Source organism: Sorex araneus, chromosome 2, assembly GCF_027595985.1.
Source record: "Sorex araneus isolate mSorAra2 chromosome 2, mSorAra2.pri, whole genome shotgun sequence".
NCBI classification, from domain to species: domain Eukaryota; kingdom Metazoa; phylum Chordata; class Mammalia; order Eulipotyphla; family Soricidae; genus Sorex; species Sorex araneus.
The window spans coordinates 134,208,163-134,232,311 of record NC_073303.1 but is presented as its reverse complement, the minus strand read 5'-3'; the positions used below and the strand labels follow the sequence as shown (position 1 = coordinate 134,232,311).

At 48.8% G+C, this 24,149-nt stretch overlaps 1 protein-coding gene across 1 annotated transcript in view; it reads right to left on the bottom strand.

Moving 5' to 3' along the window:
- The window catches only part of ITGB5 (integrin subunit beta 5), a 129,866-nt gene that overhangs the window by 21,910 nt on the left and 83,807 nt on the right, over positions 1-24,149 (bottom strand). Inside the window, exon 10 of the mRNA XM_004606660.2 lies at positions 12,572-13,001. Coding sequence (XP_004606717.2) covers positions 12,572-13,001 — 430 coding nt within the window. The remainder of the gene's footprint in view (positions 1-12,571; positions 13,002-24,149) is intronic.

The window sequence follows — 24,149 nt, the reverse complement described above, 5'->3', positions numbered from 1 at the left end:
ACAGGGACCCAAGGAACCACAGGGTGGAACCCAAATTTGACAAAGCCAAGAGCTGCCTGACAGGTACCAAATGGCAATAGTGAGGGTGAAAATCCTTAGAAAATATGAGTATGAGTGTGGAGGAAAGAAAGGGTGGTAGGCTGCAGAGATAGCACAGCAGGTAGGGTGGTTGCCTTGCAAGTGTCTGACACTGGCTCAATCCCTGACATTCCAAATGGTCACCTAAGCCCACCAGGAGTGATTCCTGAGTGCAAAGCCAGGAATAACACCTGAGCACCATTGGGTGTGCCCCCTCCTCCCCAAAAAGGAGGAGGGTGGCAATGAGCCACGTAGGGCATTGAGGGCTGCTGCTTTTATATCCCACCTTTAAGTTTTTGGGGTTCTCAGTACTTACTCCTAAAAGTGCTCAGGGGACCATATGTCATGACAGGGATCAGATCTGGAGCTGGCTTCAAGCAATGTAAGTACCTTAACCCCTGTACTGTCTTCAGCCCTAATCCATCCTTTCTGAAGTACAAGAAGAGAGAGACATGATGGCTGGGAGTTAGTGCAGTGGGTGAGGCACTTGCCTTGCACAGGGGCCACCACGGTTTGATCTCTGGCACTGTCTGGCTTTCAGAGCTCTCCCAGGGGTGAGCCCTTGCACAGAGTCAGGAGTAAGCCCACAGAGTGGTTCAGAAACAAAACAGGCCTCAGAAAGGCTAAAAAGTGAGCAGAGTACAGGAGGTAGCTGGGTTAGTAGAGCACATGCTGGCATGTCTAAGGACTTGAGTTTGATCCCCAGAAATACCCAGTATTTCCTGAGAACACTGGATGTGACCCCATGGCCTGCAGCACTGTTGGGTGTAGCCTGGGCCCTCATCAGAAATAGAGGGCAGGACCAATAGTAGGGGGTTTAATGCCTTGCCTTCCACATGACCAACCCTGATTTGAATCTGCAATACCACATATGGTCCCCTGGGCACTGCCAGGAGTGAGCATGGCTTACTGAGCACTGCTACGTGTGCACCCGACTCTAGCTAAAAAGTCGTGGGGAAAATTGTAGACATAATCACTGATCATCCAGGTCTAGTTATTCACCTGTGTACCTCATCTCATTAGCCTGCAAATGCACACAGACTCAAATGACCTTCAGCACTGGAAATTACCCAAGGGCCAGAACACTGAGGCTTACAACTTTTATAGCATTCTTGAGATATTTCTAATTCTTAACAACTGCTCAAGAAACTGAGACTTCGGGGTAATATGAGGGGATAAGGGGTTAAGACTTGTCTTTTCAGGGCAGAGATATGACTCAGTGGAGAGTATCTGTCCCACTGGGGTTCGATTCCTGACACCAGCAAAAGCAGCAGGGGCTTTTCTCTCCCTGCTGGCAGGAGGAAAGCCTTCAGCTCAGCTCCCATCTGCTACTGTTCCTGCATGTGAGTGGGATTTCCCCAGCCCAGAGCTTCAGGGAAGGACATAGGGCCTCCTTCATCTTGGGGCTAGCTGCTCCTTTGATCTTGGCTTCCTGTCAATGAACAACCAGCCCCGACAAGGTCAAAGGATGGTGTTTCCCTGACACGCCCTCAGCTATCTCTGAACCACCTATTGCACCTGCCTCTGAGAAGCAAACTCAGGCCACTGTGACCAACACATTGCTGTGCTGGGAGCCATGCTTCCCTGAGATGACAGCCCTGGTGGGGAAGCTGAGGTGCCCTTCATAAAGGCAACAGAGCCCTGGCAAAGCCATCTGCCTTTCTGGTCTGTACGCGCATTCTCATGCTGGTGGCTGGTGGCCAAGTCCCTGTGTTCACTACCGAATTTCCCATGAAGGTTGAGAGGAAAAGCACTGAGTCTTTGACCCAATTCCATCAATCACAGGGAGACCAGGCAGTGGAGCAAAGATGGAAAAATCCCGTGTCCTTTAGTGAACCAGCCCTTCCAGTTCCGGAGCGGTCTGTGCACTAGAGACACACTCTAGCTCTCGCAGGCCCGAGAATGCTGACTCAGGAAGGAAAACAAGACCTGTGGCCAAAAGCAACAGAGGTGCCTCTGACAGCAGCGGGAGCCTGGCAGGCGCCGCTGGAGAAGCACCAGCGGCACCTGGAGAGACCCAAGTCCTCTACCCTCTGGCCACTGGGACAGAATGAGGGGCACTGTTTCTGGCCTGCCAAGCAGTCCTGGTTGTACTACGGCACCAGCTGCCATGTTCCGTGCTCCTCTGGCTGCTGCTGCGTGTCGGGGAAGCACTGGCCATAGACAGAACTGACCTGGGAATCACAAGACAGGCATGGTGGGAGGCAGCTGCCCAGAAGGCAAGAGCCAAGGCTTGGGGCTCACCATCTGTGGAACTGTCACATCCATGGCCGTCCCCCAGCCCCTAGCCACACACATATCCACTTCAAGTGGAGGGTTGCAGTCACCCCCAAATGAGATCTTTATGTCAGGAGAAGTTTGAAAGTTGGAATAACAGGAATTCACTTGAGGAAAATGGACTCAGCACAATCAGCAACAACAGACACCTGCTGAGCACCCTAAAGAAACACCATGTGGGGGCTGGAGTGATAGCATGGCGGGTAGGGCATTTGCCTTGCATGCAGCCGACCCGGGTTCGATTCCCAGCGTCCCATATGGTCCCCTGAGCACCACCAGGAGTAATTCCTGAGTGCAGAGCCAGGAGTAACCCCTGAGCATCACTGAGTGTGACCCAAAAAGCAAAAAATTAATTAATTAATTAATTAATTAAAAAATTAAAAAAGAAAAAAAGAAACACCATGTGCCTTTCACTGAATGATCATCACAACACGAGGCCCAGAAGGGGCATGAGGATGTGAACAGGAACATAGAGGCAGTGGGCATTTTGGTGGCTTATAGGAAACTATGTCCTTCAAAAGTCAACACTAAGCATCTCACCCAAACAATAATAATAACAATACAACAATAATAAAGATCTTGTTAAGGGGCCAGAGTGATAGTATAATGGGTAGGGCATTTGCCTTGCATGCAACCAACCCAAGTTTGATCCCCAGCATCCCATATGGTCCCCTGAGCATCATCAGAGGTAAATGCTGAGTGCAGAGCTAGGAATAACCCCGAGCTTCACCAGGTGTGACCCCCACAAGAAAACCAAAAAATCTCCCCAAAGATTTTGGGCTTCAGCTCCATGTAAGCTCACCTACCGGCCTCATCCAGAGACTCAGAAATCAGTCTTGAAAGAGATCTACTAGCTGCAAGAATCTGTCAGATACCCACTCATGGCTGAGTCACCTGGGCCACTCACGAAGGGGGTGGGCCCATGCCTGCCCACCAAGCCCCATCAGTGGCTTATTCCCACACCCCAGAGTGGCTGCCATGCCCCTGGCCAGACTCCATTGCCTCAGGACAGAGCCTCGCTGAGAAATTAACCTGCCCTGAACTCAGGTATGAGAGTCTCTGTGGCTGCAATCTCCAGGCTTTCTCCAAGCGGGATGAGCTACCTCCCCCACCTCCCTGTACTTCTGGAGCCCCAGCAGTCACCTCCACACCCCAAAGCCACAGTCCGGTTAAAAAAATAACCCCAACTGTACCGCCCAGTCAAAACCTCTGGATTTCCTGGACCTAGCACAGCAACAACATTTCCAAACTCTAGAATACTGACAATCCAGTAGTAGCAGTCCAGATTGGAGGAAAGGCAACATAGAAGCCAACCAATCTTGACTGACAAAACATTAGCACAGAAGACTTAACTTGTAACGACATCTTAATAACTCCTCATACAACAACCTAGTGTTTCTATGGTGAGACACTACAATTTACACTAATTTTCTTTGAAAGAAATACATATCTTTTTTTATCATTTCATTAAGTATTGGTAAGAAGGTTCCCGGCGCGCCTTCCGCCCAGAGATGAACCGAGAGCCGAGGCACGAGAAGCAGAGCCTCCGCGCCTACTGACTGTGATCCTGAGGTCTCCTAACCCATTTTGGCACCAGAGCAGATTCTTGCAGCCATGCATTTTGACTGTGAACTGAACTACAACCTCGTGCAGCCCGGGGAGGGATTTTTTTTCCCTCTCCACCCCATTTTTCTGAGCGAAAATGGCGGCAGAGGCAGCGGGAGCAGCCACGCGGTGAGAGCCACCCTCCAAGACCCCTCCACCAGGAGGTAGGACTCTCTTTAGTGACGTAGCCTGTAGGTGATCCTGGGAGGGGAGGTGTTCCCGGCGCGCCTTCCGCCCAGAGATGAACCAAGAGCCGCGGCACGAGAAGCAGAGCCTCCGCGCCTACTGACTGTGATCCTGAGGTCTCCTAACCCATTTTGGCACCAGAGTGGATTCTTGCAGCCATCCATTTTGACTGTGAACTGAGCTAAAATATTAGAAACCCAAAACCGCGCGGCCGCTATTGCGGCCGCGCAGACTCAAAGTCTTTACTTTTACCAAGGAAGAGAAATTATTAGATGATGCTTATTCAGCAGGCCTGATTGTTGGGGAAAATTTCCAATCAACAATAGTGAGTTCTGTATGGAAATATGAAATGTACTCAATATATAGACAGAATAATGGGAATATCATTAGCTACTTAGATGGGGGGTGGGGTGGGAGGGGGGTGTATTGGGGTTCTTGGTGGTGGAACGGGTGCACTGGTGAAGGGATGGTGGTTTAATCAGTATTTGACTGTGACTTAAACCTGAAAGCTTTGTATTTTTTTCTTGTTTTCACGGTGGTTCAATAAAATATTTCTTTAAAAAAAAAAAGTATTGGTAAGAAGTAATATAAAATAAATTACTGTGGGCCTGATGGAGGCAGACTTGAGGCGTAGTTGGAAGAATGGCGACAATAGGTGACATGGTGATAGCCAAACATGAAAGCTTGTAACTATCTCATGGTGATTCAATAAAATTTTAAAAAATTTAAAAAAAATTACAGAGTTGAAAACTATGTAAACGGGAATAGGTATGTTATTATATTGCATTAGATAGTTTTAATAGTTCCTTATTTACATAGGTTAAAATCATATAGCAATCACAAACTGGCTCTTACTGATTTATTTTCTGATCATTCTATTTGACATTTATTTAAATTTTCTTGGAGCAAGCAATATAAAGTAAATTTGTTATATGTCTAAGGGGGTATGTTGGGTTGGTAGGGAAACTGGAGACATTGGTGGAGGGAAGGTCACACTGGTGTTGAACACTAAATGCCTGAAACAACTATATTATGAACAACTTAGTAAACCACTTTTAGTAAAAATAAATTAACCAAAAAAAGGAAGTGAGGGTTGGGAGAGGGGAGCGAGTGGGACTCTGTGACATTGGTGGAGGGATCTGACACTGGTGTTGGGCTTACAAGTGGTACACTGAAGTATATAAAGTCTGTTACTAACAGCTTTGTGGGCCAGAGCAATAGTATGGCAGGTAGGATGTTTGCCTTGTACACAGACAACGTGGGATCAATCCCTGGCATCCCATATGGTCCCATATGGTCCCACTGACAGGCGTAATTCCTGAATATAGACATAGAAGTAGCCCCTGAGCATTGCTGGGTGCGACCCAAAAAGCAAAAAAGGAAAACAAAAACAAAAACAAAAAACAGCTTTGTAAATCAGTGGCTGGATAAAACTTTTTCCTCTTCAATATATGGTGAATATAAGAAAAAAACAAACAAACCTCCTTCCACTCCTCCAAAACCCATGAAAGAAAAGCCCAATACATTCCATTGTATAAAAGAATTTTTGTTAATATGCTAGAAGAAAATTATGCAAAGTCAAAAAAACAAATTAGAATAAAATATTTGTACTAGAAAAAATAAAATAAAATTGCCATAAAATGATGGCCACCTTAGCAGGTTTTCACCATGTCCTACAGGTCTGGCTTGTTGGGTCATCAGATAAATCTTGATATAAGCTGGAAAAACTCCTTAGGAAAACAGACTAAATGTTCCCCCAAATTTTCGCCAAGATAAAGAAAGCATATTAGGTAAGACAGAAAATGTGGGCTAAATGCTTGGCAAAGGTGGTGGGGTGAGGGGTGCCAGAGAGGGTTGAATTGGTAGTGCAGGAATTTGGGAAACAATTCTTAAGCTAATGAAAATGAGGGAACTATTTATTTACAAGATTCTCTTACTCTGAATCTATAATAAAAAAATCATAAGCAGAATCAGAGAGGTATACAGTGGTAAGGCACTTGCCGTGCATGTTACAACCAGGATTCAGTCTCCCCGCTCCACACAATTTCCTGAGACCCATCGGGAGTGAACCCTGAGCACAGAGTCAACCAAAAGTGGACAAAATGTGATTAAAGTTTCCTATCCAAAATGAAGGCTCAAGCCCCTGGCATTAGAAACAAAGGTTCTGCCACTTCCACCATACAAGCACTCCACCTGAGGTCTCTGGCATTCTCAGTACTGCACAGAACTGATATTTCCCCATGCATTATCCTATAGAGTTGAAAAAGCCAACACCACCCAACACAACACGGCAGAAGCCAGAGTTCTAGCATTCTCATACGGGGCCTGAATAAGATTTTCCTCTGTTTCAAAAATGCCATTAAGTGGGGAGGAGGTGAAGAAAGAGCACAGCAAGTAAGATGCTTGCCCTGCATGAAGCTGATCCAGCTTCAATCTTCAGCACCTGAGTCCTGCCAGAAGTGATTCCTGAGGGCAGAGCCTGGAATAAGCCCTGGCACCCAAGGGTATGGCTCTCAATACCCAAAACTACAAAAATACACAAAATGTGGTTTCTGGTGGCTTTACCTTCATGATCACTGCAATCTCAAGGAACAAGCCCTGGTCCCCAACCACCTGTGGAGACATCTTTATTAAAGGTGGGCCTAGCACTCCCTCTCTCTGTGGTTACTGACAGATCAAGAGGTTATTGTACAAACTCTGTCTTCAGAGTCCCCATATGCTGAGCAGCCCTTGCTCTAGTGACGGAGAATGGAATGTGGCTTTCCTGGCCACTGGTTCTGGATACTATAGGACTGACACCACTAACATCACCTCCCACCCACTTTTTTTTTAATGTTTAGAAGAGAACTGTGGGTGCCCTTTAACTTCCAATTTCCTATCCATATATGGAAGAAAGGCTAGATAGACAAACTGGTCTATTAGATGAAGTGAAATATATGAGGCATTCCTGAGATACACTTTTGAGATCTCACAGGCACAAGGTTAAAAGGGTTCTATTTAAATTCTATGTCATACTTGACTTACAAAGAACCCAGGAAAGCTGGCCGTGTGTGAATCATCCCATGTGGCCCGTGCAGTCATTGCAAGGGCAGAGACTGCTAAAAGCATGAGGAGTGACTCAAATCCCAGAAAATGTACAGTATATTCTAGCACAGACACCAACTGCACACCACAACATTTGAGCAATCTGAGCAATCTGCCATTACACTAAAAACAACTAAACAGACCGTGTCGAACTTCCCCTATTCCATGAGCAGAGGGATGTTCAGGGGTCAGAGCTCAAAAAGCAGAGACCCTTCCAGAGGACCTCAAAGCTCTTTCTGCAGAAGCGGGGCTGGTCCTCTGCAGACAGACCCACTTTCTACATTATGCTGTTTCCAGAAATCGGAGGGAGACACAACACCCCTGCCAACACAGGCACGTCCACGTGGGCTGACATGTGGCTTCCAGACTTCCATTTGACTTGGTTTATTATGGACTTGTACAGCCACCCGTAACCCCCTGCAGCTTCCCTGGGCCTGTTTCTTGGTGGGTGGGGCACAGCTCTCAAGGACGGGAAGAGCAGAGAGGAGCTTCTTTGGGATGCCTCGACAGACGGATTCTGGCCTTGACTCCACCTCCTTCTGGTCTCAGTGCAGGCCACAACCTTACGTCCTCACAGGACAGGCTGCCTCAGGAAGGGGTGAGCAAGGCCAAGAGGAGGCTGAGGTCGGCTGCTGGTGAGTCTGAGTCAGCGTCTTTGTGACCAGAGAGGCTGTTGAGAAATGAGGCTTCCCTCCCTCAAAATTCCAAATGCCACAGTAGTCCAGCCTCTGAACTAGCACACACACCATCTCACAGTGGGACTTCTCCTCCCATACGCTGGGCCGGCCACAGGTGCCAAGAAACGGGGCGGGAACAGCTCACCAGGCCCTGGCAGCTGCCCCTGGGGAAGCTGCCAGGTTTAGAGATAAGCACTGAACGTGGAGTGGCCAGACAGAGGAGTCCAGGGACTGGTCCTCTCTGCAGCCAGCCCTGCGCAAAGTCCCCACTGCCCAAACCCACAGGGTGTCTGCCAGAAAGAGCAGGGAGCATCGCGTTTCAACTAGCAACTGCTCTTACAGGAAAGGGGAGGAAGGAAGGTGAGGAGGGCGCTAAGTGCGGGGAGACTGGAAAGAAAGTCAGAATGCTCCCCCCTCAGTGACATGCTGTGCAAAAGTCCCTCAACTCCAAGTGCATCTTGGGATGTAACGTATGGAAAAAGGCGAGCTGTAAAATGACACCAGCCACAAACACTAAGCAGGAGCTCAGAAAAAGTGCCTGGAAGGGACCCTTGAAGTGCAGAGTGGCGGTTCTGAGCAGGGCATCGCTTATTCTCTGGGGTGCCAGGGATGCAGCCAGGTCTCATGCCTGTGGCCCAGCCACATCCCTAACTCTGAACAATTTATTTGATTTCTTTCTGTTTCTAGAATATTCTAGGCCTAAGAAAAACCCCCAGCTGCCTGGCTCATGGTGTCTTAGGTGGGATACCCATCAAGGATGCACTGACAGAGGGCCCGTTCATGCTGCTCGCCAGGAGGCACCAGGCACCGGGCTCTTGTCACCCTCCCCTAGAGAATGGGCATGGCCTTCCCGGGGGCAGTGATAAGACCTTCCACTGCAGGATCTCAGGAAGATGACACCATCGCCCCCGATCCTGTAACCACCTCTCCCCAGGTCACAGGTTCCATGCAGGGGAGTGAGCACTGTGGAGGGAGCACTGGGACCTTTGGGATATGGGGCTAGCAGAGATCTGAAGCAGAAGATTAACTCAGAAGAACTGTGGATCCTGATAGGTGAAAAAAAGCTGCATCTTCACTCAGTGACTAGCAATTCCCTTCCTAGAGGAGGGGCCCTTCTGGCTCTGCAGGGGTTCAGAGAAGGGTGGAAGGAAGATGGGCAGGCAGCCCTGATTCCTGCCAGCCCCCACCTGGCCTCCCCACCTGCAGCTTCTCCTGCTCTCAAAAACAAGGGGTGCTGGCCCACTGTCACAGAAGGGTCCCCCTGGAAGTGCCAGGGATCCAATGCAGGGATTTACCCATTTGTAGAGACAGAAAAACTGAGAATATTTGAGCATATGTCTCTGTCTCTCTCTCCCTTTTCCTTGGTTTGTTTTGGGGTCCTGCCCAGCAGTGCTCAGGGATCACTTCTAGCTCTGTGCTCAGGGACATTCTTGAAAGTGCTCAGGGACCATATGCCATGCTGGGGATGAACCCAGGTTGGCTGTGTGCATGACAAATTTATTATCTGCTATAATGTCTCTCCAGCCCATAGGTTGTTTTTTTAAAGATGTAATTGATTAATTAATTAATTTTGGGGGTTTGGGGCCATGCCTGATGGTGCTCAGGGACTATATTGGGATGCCAGGGATTGACCTTTGGTTAAAAAAAAATACCAGGGACCAGAGCGATAGTACACTGGGTAAGGCACTTGCCTTGCAGACAGTCAACCTGTGTTCAACCCCCCACATTCCATAGAGCCCCTGAGCCCCACAGGAGTGATTCTTAAGCACAGAGCTAGGAGTAAGTCCTGAATATTGCTGAATTTGACCCCCACTAAAGGAAAAAACAAACAAAATCCCCAAACAAAAAAAATCACCATAGAAGTCAATGCCAGACTCTACCAGAAGCTGCTATGGTGGATGTCCCATCCCGTGCTGGTCCAGCAGGGCTCTAAAAAGAGTGGGGGAGCCTGGGTACTGCCTCCCCGGGGGTCAGGGGCCATGTGTTCGAGGGAGGAACTCTGCTCCAGCGCCATGCCCCATTCCGGGCCTACTGCTTCGAATGTTACAGTTTCTCATTCTTCACTATTCTGCTCACGGGAACTGAACGGCTCTGGCTGTTGGCTTCTGATGTTAGCCCTGGCCTGCCTGCTCTGACATCCTCTCTCTGCTCACTCTGCAGAACTAGGCAGACACCCATCAATGGACAGTCTGGCAGAGAAAGAGTAGGTCCCTGTGACACGCTCGGCTCATAAAATCTGGCCCGTCCAACTGGCTCGATGCTCTGACAGCCCCCTCTGCCCCGAACTTTCTGGAGCAATTTGCTTTTGGACACACTGGTCTAGCCACACCCATGGGTGTGTTCCTGCTTGGCTCATGACTCAGTCTGGCCCACAGGCTCACTTGCTGGACCTCCTCTGCTCAGCCTCACCATCTGTTTCTCCCATGTGGGGCGAGTCGGCCCAGATGACGGCTCCCATCTATGCTCTGGTTTGCTCCCTGTGTTTGCACTTCATCTCTCCTCAGCACTTTAGTCCCTCTCAGGTAGGATCGTCCACTCAGGAGACCCTTCTCAGGGGAGAAACACCGGACAGCACGCCCCTTGCATAAAGATGATCGTGCTGCTAGCCGCACTGCAGAAGTGAGGAGGAAGGGCCCACCGATACCCAACTCCTGCAGGGATCTCATGGAACCCACTCCCCAGTGGGAGCTGTTAGCCTGTCACTTGACTGGAATCCACGGAAAGCCCTAAGTGCTCAGACAGTCCACAATAACAACTTGGTTAGGCTATTACTCATGCAAAACCAAGGACACACCAAAAAAATCACCCTCAGAAAAACAGAAACTTTGAGAGAATATTGAAAAGAATGTGATACAGCCATCAAGAGTCCAAGATTTTTGTGCCAATACCCAGAATAGTTTTTCCGTTAGCAGAGAGTGCCAGGATGAAGCCCCTCTATACAGGCACACGGGCTCGAGGTCTACCCGCACCCCAAAAGAGGGGCTTCTTCCCCTCTTTGAGAACTCCACGTTGTCTCTTGAATGTGTATCACTTTCTTCCCCCCATATTTCTCTGTGTAAATTTCTTTAAATAAAACTATTTTACTTAAAAAATAATTTAAGACCTTCAACTTTTGATAATGAAGTTAAAAACAAGCTCTATTGCATAATGTGACTATTTCACAGAATAAGACAAAGACAACAGAACTATTGCTAGGATGTGTGCTCAGGAGTGGGATGTCCCAATCACCAGAGAAATACTGTCGTCCTAAGGCAAAGTGACAGGGAACACACTTAGTTCTGAAAACTGCACTTAGCACAAGGCAGTTTTCTCTCTGAGGAGACCATAGTGTTTAACCTGGTAAGAAAAGAGAATAGAGAAACAAGATAGTTTTCACTTCATATGAGGTCCTGGGTTTGATCCCCAGCACCTCCCCTCCAAAATAACATTTCACTTGATAGGGTGTCAAGTGTGAGAGGAAGTCTACAGGCAAGTCAACAGGTTGAAGTTACACTGAAAACCAGTTTTCTGTGCAATATACAGAGGAGCTTGCATGCCAGGAGGCGGAGTGCTGCCCCCGCGAGTGCCCATGGCCTACTCCCTGAGCCCGTAGCAATGACTTCGCATGGTCCAGGGACTGTGGATACAATGAAGCTAAGAATCTTGAGATGGGGTGACCCACCTGAATCCCCCTGTTGGGCCAATATGAGTGCAAGGATCCTTTTATTTTTTGTTTTTGCTTGTTTCGGGGTGATACCTGGCAGTGCTCAGGGTCACTCCTGGCTCTGTGCTCAGGGTTCACTCCTGGTGATGCTCGGGGAACCATACGGGATGCCGGGGATGGAACATGGGTCAGCTGCAGGCAAGCACCCTACCTGCTGTACTATCTCTCTCCCTCTAAGAGGTGGCAGAGGATCACAGGAGAGGAGCCCACCATTGGAGGTGGGAGTCCAGGGCGACGTGAGAAAGCTATGCCATGGCCTGGAGGAAGGGGCCGTAAGCCAAGGAATACAGGTGGTTCCTAGAGGCGGAACAGGCCAGGACCAGAAAACAGGCTCTCTGTTAATGCAGCCCTGATGACACCTGGGTTTTATCTGTGTTGGGGTAGTAGGGATCAAACCCAGGCCTCATGCATGAAAGACACACACTTTACTACTGAACCACAGCTCCAGCATGACCCCTGAATTTTACCTTACCTTATTTTTTTGGAGGAGGTGTTAGGGAGTGTTTAGGTCATGGCAGCAGTGCTCAGGGCCTACTCCTGGCTCTGAGCTCACTGATTTCTCCTGGTGGTGTTCAGGAGACCCTCTGGTGCCAGACTCAGCCCTGCGCAAGGCAAGTGCCTTACCCCTGTGCGATCTCTCTGGCCTTAGACACCCGAGTTTTAGCCTAAGAAGATCCTACTCCGACTTCTCACTTCCAGAGCCCTGGTGAAATACATGTCATGTCTGACGAGGGTCCGACTGGCCCCATGAGCCCCTCATCCAGGGAGATGCCTGCAGAGGCTAGGCGGGAGGAGACGGAGCTGCCAGGCCTGAGTGGCCCTGCCCCATGGCGGTGCATGTGTCTCTCGCCTGCGCTGGGCCATGGCCCCGCCTGCTGTGGGGGTCAGGCTCGCCTTCACCTTCTCCCAGGAGCACAGCCCCGAGCCGAGGGCGTGCTCTGCCGGGAGGGCTGGGACCCACCTGAGCAGAGCACTCCTCTGTTCCGCGCACAGGAGAAGTTGTCGCACTCGCAGAACGGCCCGTAGATCTTCCCGAACTCACTCTCGTAGCAGGAGCACTGGTTGCAGCTGCACTCGCCGCGCCCGCTGCACAGTGGCTTGCCCTCTGCCTCCCGGCACAGGTTCTGGAACACTCTCCGGTTCTCGCCTTCCTGGCACTCGCACCTGGTGCCCAGGTGGCTGGGGTTGCACTCGCACAGGCCGCACACGTAGGTCCCGTTCCTGCTGCACCGGGTGCTGTCCGGTTCGGGCTCACGGCTGCAGAGGCACCTGCAGTTGTAGGTGACGCCCACCTGCAGGCTGTCCCGGAAGCCCACGGGCCGCAGGGTGAATCTGTGCTCTGTAGGCCGGCTTGGGCAGCTCCGCGCCTCCACGGACACCTCGAAGGACGCCTGGGTAGGAGGGAGAGAGGAACACGGTGGAAAAGGATGAGTCCGGGGCGCTGCCCTGGCATCTCCTACCTCCGGGGGCATGGCCCAAGGACAGCTGCTCGAAGCTGTGCCTCTCTGTCCAGCAGGCAGGGCCACTGCAGGGGCCCCGTCCACCTACAAGGCAGGGGTACTGCAGGGCCCAGGAGGAGGAGCACACGGGTGTCCACAAGCCTTAATCTTAGTTCATGCCCATTCACGATCTCTTTATTTTTATTTTATTGGGCCACATTTTTTATTTTATGTGGCTTTTGGGCCACATGTGGCTGTGCACAGGGCATAGGGTCACCCTGGTAGATGGAGCTCAGGGAGCCATGCATGGTGCAAGGGTCAAACTGGGGTTGGCCACAGGAAGGCGGCCACCTCAATCTCTACGCTGCCTCTTTGGCTCATTCTCTCTTATTATTTATATTTTGTTTTGGGCCACACTCAGCAATGCTCAGGGCTTACTCCTCACTCTTTGCTCAGGGCTTACTCCTGGCAGTGGTAGGGATTGACCCTTTGCCAGTCACATGAAAGGTGAGTGCCTCATCTTGCTGTACTATCTCTCCGTCCACTCTCATTTATTTAGTTTTGGGTTTGGGGGTCACACCCAGTGGTGCTCAGGGGCCATTTTTGGTTCTGTGCTCAGGAGTGATCACTGGTGGTACTTGGAGCACTGTATATGGGGCAGGGGACAAAGCCCAGGTCAGTTGCCAGCAAGGTAAGACCATAACCCTTGTCCTATCTCTCTGGCTCGCCACAGTCACTGTCTTTTGAAGTCATCACAACCCTGGATGAGGTGAGAAGGTGAAAGACCCCAGTTGCCTCTTTCCTTCCACCTCCATCTTGTTCTCTTCCCTCATTCTGAAAGCAATTCACAAAATGTAAGATAACATTGGTTTGTCCTTACTCCCTGGCAGGGAGCTTAGTGAGATGTCCCCAGGAGAGCCACCCTACAAGCTTGATGTATCTCTTACTGTGTCCATACAAAATAATTAATATTAGAGAATCACTGTAATGTACATTAAAAAAAATTTTTTTAAATAAATAAATTTTTTTTAAAAAATCCCCAAAATAATATTAAGAAGTAGAATTAAGATGAATGTTTAAATGGTTATTGGGCTAAGGAAAGGAGAAACACCCTGAGGTGGTATTTGGCCCTAGAGCAGGCAGTCAGGAAGGGATTTCATATGTTGATTGTGCTACAGGATGTAGGTGGCTACTACCAGGAATGTCTGGAGGTTGGGCAGGAGACTAAGGCAGAGACAGAGCACAGAGAGAGAGTAGCTTGGGGGCCAGGAGGAGATGGGAATGAGGGGCAGTGTGAGACTGGAATGGGGAGCTGAATGAGACTGAGACTGAAACAGGTGAGCGGGGAGCACGGAATAAATGGCAACTAATCTCCAACCAGCCTGGCGGCCCTGTTCCCTCCTCCCTGCGTCTGTTGGCGGCAGCTACAGGCCAAGGTGGGAAAGTGGCACATGGACACCGCTCCTACGTGGCAGCGAGAGAACGCCACTGCAGCCGATCACTTATTTATTTTTGATTACACACAAATATTTGCTGGCACTCCCACCACCCCGGAAGAACCTTCTCCACCCTAACTGGAGAAGGGTTGAGAGAGCTGAGTTTGCTAAGCGGGGCCAAGGGGGGCTGGGAGGGGACTTGGGGACAGAGCAGGAGGGGAGCAGGTGCTCTGTGTATGCCTGAAATTCATGTGTGTGTGTGTGGGGGGGGCAACACCCAGTGGTGCTCAGGGATTCCTCCTGGGTTTGTGCTCAGACAGCACTCCTGCTGGGGGCCAAGACCAGGGTCTGCCACATGCAAGACATGCACCTTCCCTGTACTTCACCTTCTCCTGTACTTCCCTCCCCCGCCCAAGATTATTTACAGTAAGCTAAATCAGGTGCTTCGACAATTTTTTTTAAGGGTTGGAGAGATAATATGGTAGGTGGGACACTTGCCTTGCACATGACTAACCTGGGTTCAATTCCCAGCACCTCATATGGTCCCCCAAGTCCTGCCAGGAGTAATTCCCCAGTGCAGAGTCAGAAGTAACCCCTGTAACCCACACCATGGCCGAGTGTGGCCCCAAATCCCTGTATACATAAATAGACAGCCATCAGGGACTTTCTTTACTTAGCCTCTATAGGTAATAATGTGATTTTTGGAGAACAGCAAACACACTTTTCCTAAATATTCTGCAGCTCTCCATCCCTCTGGGATTCTCCCTAAATCTGAATGGCTGTCCCCTCCCCCACCCTGGATTCCATGACATCAGGGACACCCAGGGGAGAGAGAGGGCATGAGAGGCAGAGTCAAAGGCCTTTAATGGATGGGAAAGGTCCTGCTGAGTAGGGAATAAATTCCCTCTCCTAGCTACACCTGCCTGTGCTTGGGGAGGAGGACCAGGGTTAGGGATTGACCCCCCCCATCTGTCTGGGTGGGGACAGTGAGGGGAGCCCGCTGCACCCAGCCAGGCCCTGTGCAGGAAAGACAGGATGGCTGGGCTCTTGAGCCACTGTGCTCCCCACTGGGCCCAGCAAAGTTATGAAAAACACTTTGGGACCAGCAAAGCGGACTGCCCCGCCCCCATCATTCAGAGTCCATCTCACCAAGGGCTCAGGAAAGAATGGGGGGGTTGGAGAGATAGGAATGAAGTTCTTTCCCTGATCACAGCAACTCCAAGGCCCTCCGGGTCCTGCGACTTCCCTGTTTCCTGATACATGGGCACAGCCGCGCCCCCTCCCTCTCTCCCTGTCCTCATTGGGATGCTCAGGCACCTCCATGGGCTGCTGGCCCAACCCACCCTTTCAAAGGACCCCCAAGGCTCCCCATCTCATCAACCCCTGGGCTGTGCCGATGCCAAGTCTACTAGGCACTTGAGGAACAAAGCACAGATGGTGGGCATGGGGCACAGTGCCCCCGAGGAGGGCTAGGAGTGGGGGGCACCGTGGGAACCCGTGCTGGATCACTGGGGCCTTTGTCCTGGCCAGCACTCCCCACAGGCTGGCTGCTTGCATACTGATATGTCCCTGGGCTAGGCTGCCCACCCATGCTTCTCCTTCAGATCTATGGCGGGGAAGTTAAGGACAAAAATAAATCATAGGGTGAAGTTGGGGTTTTCAGGGTTGGATTTACGGGGCAGAGGCAGAGAGATAGCACAGGGCTAAAAATACCCGGGTTCCATCCCCGGCACCCCAGATGGTCTCCTGAGCCTGGCCAGGGTGATCCCTGAGCACAGAGCCAAGGTAGGCCCTGGGAACTGCTGGGAGTAGCTCCCAAACCAAAACTGTAGGGAGCCACTTTACAGAGCCTGGCTCTTATCTTCTGATCAAACAGAGGCTTACTTAAATCCCCATAACAAGGTTGCCACTACTGATCTTACTGATCTTCTTTTTTTTAAAATTTATTTACTTTTTAATTAGTGAGTCACAGTGAGGGTACAGTTACAGATTCACACATTTTTGTGCTTGTTTTTCCCTCATGCAATGTTTGAGAGCCCATCCCTCCACCAGTGTCCATTCTCCACCACCAATGAACCCAGTATCCTCCCATCCCCCCAATCTCATCCCCCCACCCCACCCTGCCTCTGTGGTGGGGCATTCTAATTTGAAATCTCTCTTTCCTTTTGGGTGTTGTAGTTTGCAATAGGGGTATTGAGTGGTCATCCTGTTCTTATCACCATTTGTTTCTCACTAGCCTGATCAAGCCCATGCCTGATCTGCATTTTACTTCTGTTTGTATGGGGATCCAGGCACACATACCATACCACCTCCTCCCAGCAGAGAGGTATAAGTACTGTAACTGCCAGTAGAATAATCTCTTTCTTTCTCTTCCTTCTTGCTGCTTTCTGACTCTGCATCTATTCATTTGGCTGTGTCCCCTCCTCAGTCCCATGGAGGGTCCTCCCTGCTGGACAGGACAGGACCCCCACACTTGGCGCCCAACGTGGGGCAATAGGGGACCACCAAACACCCAGTCAGGTTCACGTGGGCTGACGAACTCACGAAGAAGTGAATATCTCTGAGGGTCGCCTCTCTTGGCGCACACCCTGGTATGGGACAGGGCTTGAATACAGTCTAGTGTTAAGGACGGGACGGTCACTGGTGGAAGGCTTGAAATCCCTTGTCTTGTGTGTATGTGTGAGTGACTGTGCAGTCTTGGATGTCCTCGTCCTTGTACTGAGTCTGTGGCTCCACGACTTGGCATCCTTAAGATCCCTTTAAGGTTACGAAGTCCGATTGGGCTGTCTGCGATTCCATGAGGAACATATGGTCTAGGGTGGTGCTGGTCTAGACACCGGCCGTAAGTCACCTCTCAGGCTGATCCACTATGGCTAAGTTCCTCACCGGCCAGACATGCATCTGAGTGGTCCCCCGTCTCTCCCTTCTTGTGACAAACCATAAGCCTTGTTCTTTCAGTGCTTTCATTTCTGTAGAATTGGCAGAAACAGCCTACCAGTGACCCTTTCCTTTCTCTTCTTGCTTTATGGCCTGCTTATCCTCTGTTTCCTTTGTCTGTGTTCACCCCTGGGAACTCCCCGTTATTTGCATCTTTATTCTCACTATCTTTATCTTTGTTGCTATTGCTATTTGCATTTTCAAACAGTGCTTTTCCACTGATAAAGATAAATTCCACTCCCTTACTCCCTAAAATCATGGGACAAACACTTTCTAAAAAGGAGCTCTTTGTCAATGGCCGGAAAGACTCCCTTAAACACCGTGGAGCAAAAGGAAAGAAAAAAGACCTAGTGCAATTTTTTTCTCTTAATAGAAGATATTTGCCCCTGGTTCCCTCAGGAGAGGACTATTAGTGAAAACAAATGGGCCAGAGTAGGTGATTGTATGGAAGATTATTATGAACAGTTTGGTCCTAAAAAAAATCCTTGTTCTGTTTTTTCTTATTGGAACTTAATAAATGAGATTCTTAGGGTGCACAAAAGACAACCGAAGACTCAGCACCTTGTTTCAGAATTTGAGACCTTTTTGAGGAAGAAATAGAAGAGTTCCAAGGCTCCCTCAGTCTGTGGGGATGAGGCCACCCCCATGCAGGCAGGGGGCTGACTCCTCAAAATCTACTACTATAGACTCTGACCATCCTGCTCCCCTACCTGAGCCCTCCCTCGCGGAGGCGCCTCCGAGACTTTATCCTGTGATTTCTGACATCCCTGATCCCTTTCCTCCGGAACCTGAACCCCTGCCCCCGGAGGATGGGGCATTCCTGGAGGATGAGGTGGCAAGGTATCAGCCCCCAGCCCCTTGGCCTCCGTCGGGGAAACAGCCACCCCCTTATCTGTCCTATGCCACTGCCTTTTTTAATTCCGCATATGACGCCAGTGAGGCAGTTCGCCAGCCTGCCCAGGACACTGCCGCCTTACGCGCAGTTCTCCAACAGACGCAGAAATATGTCCAAGTTTTGACTCAAATAAGGCAGCTGGATAAGGAACTAGTGAGTGCCCTGCAGCCTTCTACTCTCTCTCGAGGACCTAGCATCTCTCAAGGACCTAGCAGGAAAAGCTCGGTCTCTCCTTCACCCCGCCACACTCTAGCTTTAAAACCCATGGCTGCCTTCCTAGTTACCAGGTCCCATTCTCAGGCCCCCGATTACCCCACCAAGGGCCTAAACATGCTCCTCGCAGCTGGTTATTCTCCCGGAAAGGGTCTAGGCAAAAACCTCCAAGGTATGCCTGCGCCGCTAGCCCTCACCCCAGTGAAAAATGACCGCACAGGCTTAGGTTTTTTTCAGTAACTGCCACTGCTCTTCCTGCACCCCATACGGATAAGATCATGTGGAAGTCCATAGAACCCACCTCCTCCCCCTGGAACACACCCATTTTCATTATAAAAAAGAAAAACGGCAGTTAAAACCATGGTCATTTTTGGGGTGCTTCAACCTAGACTGCCATCCCCAGCAGCCATTCCTTTAGAAACATATAAGATAGTACTCGATTTAAAAGACTGCCTTTTCTCAATTCCCTTGTATCCTGGTGATCACCCCTGCTTTGCCTTTAGTTTGCCAGCTACTAATTATAAAGAGCCCAATGTACATTGGAGCAACCTCATTGTCAGGGGGATAAGACCAAAGATAACGTGGATGCCCATAGGGCAGTTTCAGGAGTCTCAGTGTGAACGTGGTGAGTGGGGTGCACACCCGCGTGAAAGAAGGGCCAGTTCGAGCGAGTGCAGGAGTATGATTTGTGCGTGTGCCCTTAGTGTGTGTGTATTTGTCTCATTATCTTTCTCTTAGTTCTGCTTATTACCAGCAGAGAAGGCAGGAAAATGCAAGATCATGTGGTTAAGTGTTTAAAAATATCAGGAATAAAAAAGTGTATCACTAAGGCAGCCTATCCCCATGTCTGATAAGAAGATACTAGTTCCCTGCCTCAAAACTAGTCTTGGCCAAGAAAGAAAAATGCTAGCATCTGACCACCTTAGGTTTCAACAACTTTGAAAAGGTTTTGCCAGCTTATATCAACCAAAGCACTTTCTTGACCAGTTTTTAACAAGCAGGAAACTGGCTGGTCAGGCAGAGAAACGGGGAGCAATGTTCCCAATCAGTCGACAGGGCTTAACTTTACCCTGGGACTGCTCCTTCCTTTCTCAGTCTATCAGTTTTCTCCCTGCCATTTTTGAAGGGTCAGATCGATCGATCAACTGCGGACGTGTGCACATGTACGTGTGGTGTTTTTAGTGAACTTATTGTCTGTCTGTCTGTCTGTATGTGGAACACTCGAGTGTTAGAGCTAGTTTAAAGTCAGTAATTCTTAGACCTGGGCAAACAAAATCAAGGGAGGCCAGAGTGATATGAAGCCTAGCAATTTAAAAGATCTAGGTATCTTTGGAACTTGTTAGATCAGGCTTAAACAAAGATTTCTAATCAGTATGTGGTGCCTGCAAAGAAGTTGAAATTTTCAATCTAAATTTCTTATTGGAAGAACATTAATAGTTACTAACAGTTGAAATTCTTTTGAATTCCAGTATCTGTACTATCTAGAAAAAGCTACAGAACTAGAGTCAGAAACTAAAGTGAAATAAGTTCAGAGAATGCAAGGCTTTATCTTTCAAGCCTCAACTAATTTTATGAAAAATAAATAAATCAAAATAAAAAATCAGGCCATTTTACAAACAATAGAGGCACAGAAGCCATTAAAATTAAGTTTCTTTATGTTTTCATAAACAGTGGCAGTTCAAGTATTTTCTTACGCTAATACCAAAGTTTGGTAAGAACCAAAGGCCTTTTTCTGTGTCCGACAGCATGTTTGCATTGTGAAATTGTTAAAAGTATCTGGTGTGGAAAAGGAAAAAACAAACAAAAAAAAAACCCAAATAACAAAAAAAGAAAAAACAAAAGTAAAAAAAAAAAAGTATCTGGTGTAGAAAGCTTGTGGTTTGAAATAACTAAGGTACAAAAACTATTGAAATTAAGTCAAAGAAGGTTTTACCGTGTTTCACAAAAACTGATGGTCCAAAGGTCTTATGCTATTATGCCAATGTATATATTTGTATCTGCACTGGATTAGAGTTATTTGACCTAGAGAATCTTGTGAGTTGAAATAATCAGATATATGAAAACAGGTTCAAAGAGTAATGCTTCAGTTTAAAATATTACTTTCTAGAGTTGCAAAATTGGTTGAAAAACTTATTGTACCTGTGTTTTATTTGATCTCCGAGACTTCTGGTAACTAAAATTTTTAAAGCTACTTAGCTTAGGGTTATAAGGGGTTAATCTCAGATGTCAGCTTGGGAGTTTTTAAAGATTTTCCCTGGATCCGCCCATCCCCTTGCATTCCCAGCTCAGCAAGCTCTGCCTCAGTCAGACTGGATATCCAGACCCTCCCTTAGGATCACACTTTTGCCCAGCAGATAAGACTTGCTAATTTAGTTTCTTAACTCTTCCAGGTATCTGGTTTTTGCAACTTTGTAAATGAGAAAGGGCCTGGGAAACAATTGATTCTTATATTTGCATTAAAATCTGACAAACAAAAAAAAGAAATAGTGGGAAACCTCCTTGTAGGAGGAAAAGTCTATGCTTCTATTTTAACAGATGACAGACCTACTAATACACTCTGGGTCCTGCTATGGCCTCATCTAGAGTAAAATTCATCCTCCTGGCTCAGTCTCCAGACCACCTGAGACTCCACAACCCTCCAAACTTCAGCCCAGAGCAGATCTCAGCTGGAAGTCACAAGAAAATCTGAAGAGTCAGCAATACAGAACCTGCATGGGGAAGCACAGGCTGAACTGGCCTGAGGACTTAGTCTGGGATTTACAGTATCAACCTAATCCTGATCCTCAGAGAACTTTGTGCACAAGTGTGAAATCCTTACTGTTTCATGGTGACCTATGAGTGCTCCAAAGATGTCTCTGGTTAATTTCTAATGTAAAGTGAAATTTTGCCCAGTGAATATATGTTGTAAGAACTTTAGTTGTGACCATCTTTAAAACTTTTTGAAAATCTATAGAATTGATGCAAGGCTTTTGAAATAGTACTGCAGAGTAGTTTTGTCATGTTAAATGAGATGATTGGTAACCAGTGTCCAAATCTGGGAGATCATGCTGTACTAAGTTCAGTAAAATAGGAGTTTAAACTTATGGGATGATTATAAGGAATATAGATGTATGTCTTAAGTCAGAAAGATAATGGATGTAGATATCATCAGTCGGAAAAAGGAAGGGAATCCTGTTAAAGTGAAGTTGACTTTGAAATGGGTTGAAGGAAGGTTACAGGACAGAATGAATATAAAGGAATGTGTAGAAGGTTTGAAGTTGTGTTTGAAGGAAAGAAACTGATCAAACTGTTATAAGAAACTCACAGAATTATTCTAGTACCTTTTTGGTAAGATCTATGGAAAAGATATTGGATGGGGTATCCAGACTCCTGTTACAGTGCTCTTAGATCATGGAAAATCAATGTTTTCAACACGGAACTAAATGAATTTTATGTGATGATCACTGTGCTTCCTTGAATCCTCTACTATGAAGGAGACTCTTTATCCCCACAGGTAACCCATCATCCCATTCAGAAGAGGGAGGTGATATCCACTCTAACCATAGCCATGCTGTTTGGAACTGGACTGGCAGGAGCTGGGACTGATATCAATTCATTTGCAACCCAGCAGAGCAGATTCTCATCCCGTCGAGCAGCTACTGATGAGGACCTGGAGAGGATCAAAACCTCCATCAGTCATCTCGAGACATCCCGGATTTCCTGTCAGAAGTGGTGTTGCAGAACAGGAGAGGAGTGGACTTACTCCTGCTACAGCAGGGAGGATTGTGTGCTGCCCTAGGGGAGGAATGCTGTTTTTAATGCTGTTTTTATGCAGATCACACAGGAGTGGTCTGCAATTCCATGACTAAACTCAGAGTAGGACTTGAGATTCGAAAAAGAGAGCACAGGACTCTGCACCTGGGGGGTGGGGTCTGCAAACATTCTTACCATACTTACTCCCCTTGTTGGGTCCACTGTCAGCTGTATTATTGTTAGTTACTGTTAGCCTTTGCGTTTTTAATCGAATCTTGGCTTTTATTAGACAACAAATTCAGCAATTAGAAGCCAAGCCTATACAGGTTCACTATCATCGGCTTGATTTGCAGGACACTGGCACCTCTGTTCAGGTTCATACCTCATCTTCCCCCAGTTCTCTACCTTGAAGGATGCCGGGTTCCCAAGGATTTATTCTTGTGGATCAGGTTGCCAGGCAAAGCACTGCAAGGGAGGGCTGATACCCGGGCCTGGCTCCCTGTGAGGTATTCCGGTAGATGGGGCCTATCAGGAGCCCCCCCCCCCCCCCCCCCACATAGACCCGATCATCCCTTCCCTCCTCTCCCTGCAAAAATGGAGTCTTTGTGTCACAAGGGATACCGGACAATGCCTCCCCTGACCACATTTAATTTAAAACAAAACAGGGGGGGATGTAGGGAGCCATTTTACAGAGCCTGGCTCTTATCTTCTGATCAAACAGAGGCTTACTTAAATTCCCTGTAACAAGGTTGCCACTATTGATCTTACTAATCTTATCTTATCACCATTCCTTTCTCACTAGCCCATGCCTGATCTGCATTTTACTACTGTTTGTATGGAGGTCTAGGCTCACATACCATACCACCTCCTCCCAGCAGAAAGGTATAAGTACTGTAACTGCCAGTAGAATAATCTCTCTCTCCCTTCTTGCTGCTTTCTGGCTCTGCGTCTGCTCATTCGGCTGTATCCCCTCCTCAGCCCCATGAAGGGTCCTCCCTGGACAGGACGGGACCCCCACACAAAACAATAAAAAAATAAAAACTGTGTGATTTAAGGGGCACTGAGGACACCCAGGGCCACCCTCCTACATCTTGGGGACATAGATCTCAGAACCCCCAAACTTTTTTTTTTTTTTTTGCTTTTGGGTCACACCTGGCAATGCACAGGGGTCACTCCTGGCTCTGCACTCAGGAATTACCCCTGGCGGTGCTCAGGGGACCATATGGGATGCTGGGAATCAAACCCGGGTCAGCCGGTCAGCCGAGCACAAGGCAAACGCCCTACCCGCTGTGCTATCACTCCAGCCCCAGAACTCCAAATCTTTGACCTGCGCAAGGGAGTAATTGCCAACCTCTGTTGTCCCCAGAGCCTCCAGCAGAAGCTTCAGTTAGGAAATGAGATGTGTCCACTGCCCTACAGCCAGACCGTGAGGTCTCCCAGCTATCTTCCCAGGACAGGGGGTCTCTGGCACGTCTGTCCCACTGCCTGACTCCCCACCAGCCCCGACTCCAAGAACCCAACTCAGCTGCCAAATACCTGGCCAGAGCCCATGGCTGGGCACACTTGCCTGCCCTCCCAGAGTGCCTCCTGCACCCCAACGCAGCTCAACCCTGCTCCCCCTCCCAACTCACCCCTCAGCAAAAGGCGGGGTGGGTCTTTCTCCCCTATCAGCCTCCTCCAGCACCAGCTCTGTGCTCTGACCCACCCTCCAGGGGGCTAGGGCAGGCGCCTAAGGGGAGGCGTACAGGGGTGGAGTGGGCCAGTCTGCAGCACGCTCAGCACTGCTGCCTCCTCGGCCTGCTCGTTCCCTCACTCTTGTTTGGCCCTGGGGGGAATGAGCAGGGAAATGCCCACACAGGAAGCAGCCAGTCTGCAGGCCCCAGCTCA